General features: G+C 35.4%; 1 protein-coding gene across 1 annotated transcript in view; it reads right to left on the minus strand.

The window, feature by feature from the left end:
• Window positions 1-6,740, minus strand: part of LOC131172954 (uncharacterized) — a 32,872-nt gene extending 26,132 nt beyond the window's left edge. Inside the window, exon 1 of the mRNA XM_058134589.1 lies at window positions 6,510-6,740. Within this exon, the coding sequence (XP_057990572.1) occupies window positions 6,510-6,740 (231 nt within the window). The remainder of the gene's footprint in view (window positions 1-6,509) is intronic.
• Window positions 6,741-7,178: the final 438 nt, after the last annotated feature.

The following is a 7,178-nucleotide window of genomic DNA, read 5'->3' on the forward strand; positions in this document are numbered from 1 at the left end:
TAAATAGACCATTGTTGAAGAGTAAATATCATTAGAAAGATCAAAGAAAAAATTAAATAATTAGTACAAAGAAAAGTGAGAAATCGAAAAAGCAGGACAAAATACGATTATTCTGAAAAATCGGAAAGCCACGAGCAGGCATTATGGTCATTTGACATCCCGAATTGTCTTTTGACCTAAATGTCCATTAAAAATAAATAGTATTACACTTAGAAAATGAAATGAAAAATTAATTTGATGGTACCTAAAATAAATAGTGGAAATAATGGGTTAAATGTGGATTAATTGAAAGTTAACTTATAATATGTTTTAATTTTAGTTAGTGGACCACTATAGGATTAATTTATCATTGAAATATGGCTGATATGGTCCACTCACCATCTGAAATTCCATCTTCCTCAAAATTCTCTCAAATGGCCGAATTGAAGAAACCTTGAAACTCCATTGACGTTTTTCTTTGAGCTTCATTCCTCTCTCCATTTCAACTCCATTCTCTTAGGTTCTTTCATGAAAAATGGTCTACACACCACAAGGAAGATATTGATACTAATTTTGAGAAGTTTGGTGAAGGTTTAGCAAGTTACAAATAAAGGTAAGTTTGCATTTTTAAGAAATCCTTTGTTAAAGTTTTTATGCATGTTATGGGTATTGGTTTGGTGAAGGAAAATTTTGAGTTTGAAGGGTTATTGTTGTTGCCATTTTGGACAGCCATGGGTCACGTTTTTGATGAGGTATTTGTGTATATAATTGATGAGAAATAATGTTAATCATGGTGATTTAGTAACCTAGTGATTTAATGCATGTATATATGGTGAATGATGCACTTTGATGGGAATTGGCATATGGTACGGCAATGTGATGTTGATGAATGAATTGTGGCAGCTTGTGGACACTTGAATAATGGTGTATATTGAGGGGAGTGTTGGCAGAATTGTGGCATTAAGGAATGAAGGATATGTGTATGAAATTATTGTGTAAAGTGTATGTGAGAATTAGTGGTGTTTAGGTGTGTATGTAATGGTATTGAGATATTGTAAATGTGAATTATATTTGGTGTGTTGAGGGTAATGGTAATCTACCCAAAATAATGTTAATGTAAAGTAGATTATACTGTGGTTAATGTACCAAAACAGATTGGTAGGGAAGTGAACCAAATTGCAAGGTATATGTGTGTTTGAAGTGGGGTGTGAAATGCATATTGAGGGCAGTGTACATTTTAGCCCATAACCTGAAATGTGTAACCTCAATTGGTATGAGACCAATTTGAGGTGAAACTAGGCACAAAATGTGCCAACTTTCATTGAGAAACCATACCAAAATTCTGCTTACAAGTTGATGTGAAAAATGACCAATTCGGATTAGGTACACTTGAGACCTAAAAACTGACCATTTGGGCAGCAGTGAGTTTTTAGGCCATAACTCACTCAAAACAGGTCCAATTGACCTGAAATTTTAACCATGAATAGTTAAGACCCATACCTACAAGTCTTATGAAGACACCAAAGCCCAGAAATGACCATAAGCAAGTCAAACAACTTGCACAAGTTCGGGTCCAAAAACTGGCCGAACCAAAGTTGACCAAATTGACCCAAAAAAATGACCTAATTGATGCCATTTGACCAGCAATAGTATAATGACCATAACTTGGTCTACTTAACTCGGATTGACCTGAAATTTTTCCCCGCGTGCAATAAGACCTAGATCTACATGTTTGTAGTTTCGACCGAGACTCGAAAACCGAGGGAACTAGGCCGTCCGGCTAGGTCAAACCAGTATCCCGGAATCCAACAATTTGCATTAAAGTGCACTAAGCAAGGAAATGACTTTGGTAAAACATACCAAACCTAAAACCCTATCGAATGTGACATATTAACGACACTAAAACCTAATTTACCTAAAACGCAATGAGGGTCGGTATATTAGGTGATTAAGTGAATAATTGAGTTCAGTGCATTATTTACCAAACCCCATCGATAGAGACAGTTTAATTTGGTACTGAAACACTTCAAATTGTGTTTCGATTAACAAGGACTCAAGAAAGGGAAAGAAATCGAGTCAAGACCAGGAGACAAATATCAGAGGTTTGTGCACAACAACTGTTTCTTTTGAATTATTTTCAATGGAAATAAATATTGACTATTTGCATATCATTGTTTTAAATTGTGGAAATGTGTTTGGTGGACACTTATTGATTGAAAAACATTGTGAATGGTTTGAAACTGTGAAAAATTGTTTGAATGGTATTTGATGGATACTTATTGATTGAAAAGCATCGTAAATGGTTTTGTGTATATTGAATTGAATTTCGAATTGTTGTGCCATTTTGTGAATGAATTTATATCTTTGGTAATTTATTGGATTCTTACGGATCATTTGATTATAATGTTTGGATTTGTTTTGACTCACAATTGGCATGACATCGATAATATGTTCCTCCTCCATTAATGGGGTGAGTGTGATTATTCCTCCTCTTTGACTTATTAGTCAGGGTGAGTATGATTATGTTCCTCCTGTTTGACTTCCCACCGAGGTGAGTATGGATGAGTTCTCATTATATAGCTAGCTTCCTCCCTCATTGATTTCGATTATTGGGGTGAGCATGTCTTGTCGTGGTGTACAACCACGGCATATATGGAAAAATTGTGTCATGGCCTAAATTGTGTTATAGATTGGCAACACGTATTCTTGATTATTTGATCGAATTGTGTTATTATGTATTGTGAGATTGTGAAATTGATTTAAACTCTTATTGACATATACTGTCTATTGAATTCAACCATGATCTGACTTATTGAAAATTATTGTGATATTAACAAATGGAGTTTAAATTCTTGTTGACATTTATTGTCTTGAATTTAACTATGGTTTTAAGTATCCACTATTGATATGATTTATGAATTGTGATTTAAAATTTGTATTTGGTTAATGTTGTGCACCACTGAGACATTGTCTCGATAGCTTTATTCTTTATGCAGTAGAGAGACAGAGCAGTTAGGCTCGCTAGTATCGCCAATGAGAGATTTTTGGGTATAGTGAGTATACCACATGTGGCATTTTGTATCAGAATGTATATTCACTGTATGTATATTTTGTTCTTGGTTTTGAGCAGTTGTAAATTTAAGTTGTACAGTAAAGTTATAAAATAATTATGAGTTATTTGGCTTGTAAAAATTGTGTTATATTTTTGTATCTCTCTCTTTGAAAATCACTGTGGATTTGACTTGAGAAATGTGTTGTGTTGATAAAAATGTTGGAGTTGAGATTTGAAAATATATTGAAGTGCTTTTTACAGGTTTTCTGAAGAACTGTTTTGTCCAAAATACAAATGGCACCTTGCCAAAATTTTTACAGATATTCCAAATAAATCAAATGAGTTAGTTGTTTCACTTCAGTTCACCAAAGTCTTTCACACCTGTAAATAGTGCTCACCACTGTAAAAGAAGTAAGAAAAGTTTTTAAAATCCCTTGTAGTGTATTTAATGGATTATCAGTAGACGGAGTTGGTAATTCATTAGGTATACTACGGGATCATGTTATGCCTTACAGAGGGGTAGGGTGTGACAAGAGTAGCAAAACTGAATTAATTTTCAGAGCCTTTCCGCTATAATCACCACCCTTTTCTTCGTCCTCCCCTTCAACAATTTTCATGCAAGTATTTATAGGGAACGGATGTTCCTAATGAAGGGTCAGGATTCCCGTTGAGGGAAATGGAAGGTTTGGATTTTAAAGGACACGATCTGATGGTTGGGAATTAAAGAGAATCAAAACGAATGACCAAGATCCTTTTTTGCATATTTGTCCTTTCTCCTTTCTAATCTGACGGCTCAGAATTTTCTTGTCAAGGGCGATCCGAAGGCTGAGAATAAAGAGCGCCGGTCTTGTCATCTTGTTCTTCGATCCAAGGGCTCTGGACTTGTCCTTACAAGCAAGATCAATGGTGGAGATTGGGATGTACAGCACTGTCATGACATACTCTGGCACCTGTCAGTAATGTGGGCGATTCTGAGACGTGCGGTGGAGATTTCGTCTGTAATGCTTTAACTACCTCGACTCTGATTATGACGACAGTTAGCGGAAGTTGTCTTATTCTCTTTGTTTTCTGACCTCCCCTCCCTTCTGATCTTTCTAACATGATCCTTTTCTGATCTCTCATGCTGGGCTCCCCTCTTCCGACCTCTCCTACTCCGGTCTTCTCCTTTGTCCGGGTCGGTTCAGTCAAGGCATTTATTCTTTCAATTTCCGAGGCGTCCACTTCGTTTTCCACTAGCCATAAATGCTCAGACCTTCTCTATATATATACCCTTATCAGTAAATCCTCCTGCATTCCATTTTCTCCTCTTTCTCACTTTTCCTGTTCTAACTACTCCGGTAACAATCCTGGCCATGATAGCTGCTTTTGATCTTTTCTCGACTGTTCACCTTGTTCACCGACTCACAATTTTTGAACCTGGTGATCTGAAAATCATTATGGCCATATTTGATGACAGTGAGAGAACCGGACTAATTCACCGATCCAAATCAAGAATATCGATTGCGTTGACCCCGAATCGATCCAATCGGTGAACCGATTTCGGGCGAGAAGACTGCTAATTTCCCTCCGATCTTTGGTGACTGCCCTTCGACGTTCATTTGGCTTCTCACCACATTGGGTGTCCCGACAGCGGCTCGGTTCCAAGCGATAATATTGATGGTGATCTCTCTTATCCTCATGAGAGTCATAGTCACCCCCATCTGAGCTGTACATTTATCCGATGTCGATGGCCGGTCTCCTGATCAAACACATCTTTTGATTCAACCACGAGACTAGGCTTTGACAAAAGCCTTCGCTAGATATGATGTACTGCCGATCTCTAGAGATCGCCCAAATGATGTAATTTCCCCTTTAATGTAATCCTATCTCTAGAGATCGCCCAAATGATGTATTCTTCCTTTTAATGTAATCCGATCTCTAGAGATCGCTCAAATGATGTATTCTCCCTTTTTTTTTAATGACTAAATGAGATCGGAAAGTATCTAAGTTGCATGAGCGCCTGATTGTCTGAACATATTAGAACAACTTGAAAGCAATTATTAACCTATATATGAGAGATCGGTAAAACTTTGTAGACATGAGATCGGCCTAAACCGAGAACAAACACTGAACGGAACTTAAGATTATTAAAACTGGAAACCTGATCTGAACACTTAAGATTGGAAGCACCGTTAAGCTGGATTAAAACTTTAACTTTATTGAATAGCTATCCACAACATTTATGAATGGAGAATCGGATGGCATGAAGAGTTAATGTTGGTCCAATTTCGTTTGACAAGAGAGATCAGAAATGTGATTGACCAGTCAAAAAACTTGGTAATTGATTCGAGAGATCGGATAGGATTTAAATGATATGGAGACTTAGTACTAATTTGATTCCTTTTGCAGAGAGATAAGAGATGTGATTAACTGGCAAAGAGAGGCTTGGTGCTAGGGATTGGTTTCAAAGTTTATTGATTCCGGGGATCAGCCAAAATATGGTGTCGACAATAAAGAATGGCTTTTGAGATAAAGAATGGTTTGAATAGTAAAGAATTGTGATTTCAATTATGATTTATGTATAATTGATTTTGTTGGAATTACCTTAAATGTTTGGTTGTGATTTAATAAATTGAATTTCATGATCAAAGTCCTTTCATACAAATGATTATGTTATTGGCAATGAATAATTTGATTTTTGGAATTTGATGAGTATCTAGATTTTCAAATTAATTGCTGTAATTTTTGTTAAGGTATATTGTACTATGTTTTAAATTATAGTTGTGCACCACTGAGTTCACCATTCAGCGATAGCTTTGTATGCTGTTGCAGGTGAAAAGAGCATAGAGCAATTGAGTAAGCATCTTTGAAGAGACATTCATATTAGCTCCAGGTATACCCATGTACACAGGTTTTGATGTATTCATGTAATAATATGTATGTAAATTATTTGAGCAGTTGTATAAAAACTCTTGTAAAATATTTTGGTATGTAATTAAATGTAAATTATTGTAAATGTAAATTTGATGTTTCATTTACCTGAATAGTTTTGTAATATTAATTTTTTAGTCTTATAATCAATGAAATGTTTCTTTTATGATGAGGTTGGTTTGAAAATGAAATGATTGATTATTGAGATTGAATTGTGAGATGAAATGAAGTTTCTTGGAGTTGTATTTGAGAAAACATATTGGGAGTGTTTTTCCTTTTCAAGTTTGAAGAACTGTTTTCTCAAAACACAGCCGGCACTTTGCCAAAATTTTGAAAAAATTTTATAACACCAGATTTTAATCGATGATTTAAATTTTACAAAAATTATTTTAAAATCCCTTGTAGTATATCTAATGGGTTATCGGTAGGCGAAGTACGGTAATTCATTAGGTGTACTACGGGATCGTGTTACATCTTACGGGGGAGTAGGGTGTGACATAAATGACTCAGGAAAAGATTGTAGGATCAAATCCATCTGTAATGTGAAGTCCATTATAAAATCAAGAGCCTCAAGCTGCTCAATGAGCTTAATCATCTTGTGTACATGGGCTCCCATATCCATCCCCTTTGCCATCTTCATTCTAAACAGCCGTTTAGATATCTCATATCTAGTATTTCTATTGTGTTCATCATACAACTCTTGTAGGTGATAGAGAATCTCAGATATAGATTGCATCTTTTCATGTTGCTTCTGTAACTCATTGGTTATAGAAGCCAACATGTAGCACCTAGCTCGCATGTTATGTTCTTTCTATCTATCCAAAGTGTCCTATTCCTCTTGTGTGGCCCCTTTTAATAAAGAACTAGGAACTTTAAAATCTAGAACATATCCAATACACTCTAAATTTAGGACAATCTTCAAATTCCTTAACCAATCAAAAAACTTTGGACCAGTTAGCCTATTGTTACCGAGAATGCCAGCTAAAACATTGGATGCTTGTGTGGTCATTTTATCATATTAAACTGTAGAAAATGATAAAATTCAAATTAGTATGTTGTATTATGTAACTTACCAAAATAATTATGGTCTTTTAATCAAATAGGTCCTCCCACTAATTTGGCAAATCCTACTCTTTCAAAGTAGGAAACCGAAGTCTTAGTTGGGTTGGATTTCTAGTGAGTGATTGATTTCTTATAAATTATCAATCATCCTTAAGTACATCTAGTCTTGGATTAA

The sequence above is a fragment of the Hevea brasiliensis genome, chromosome 14 (genome assembly GCF_030052815.1).
Source record: "Hevea brasiliensis isolate MT/VB/25A 57/8 chromosome 14, ASM3005281v1, whole genome shotgun sequence".
Classification (NCBI taxonomy): domain Eukaryota; kingdom Viridiplantae; phylum Streptophyta; class Magnoliopsida; order Malpighiales; family Euphorbiaceae; genus Hevea; species Hevea brasiliensis.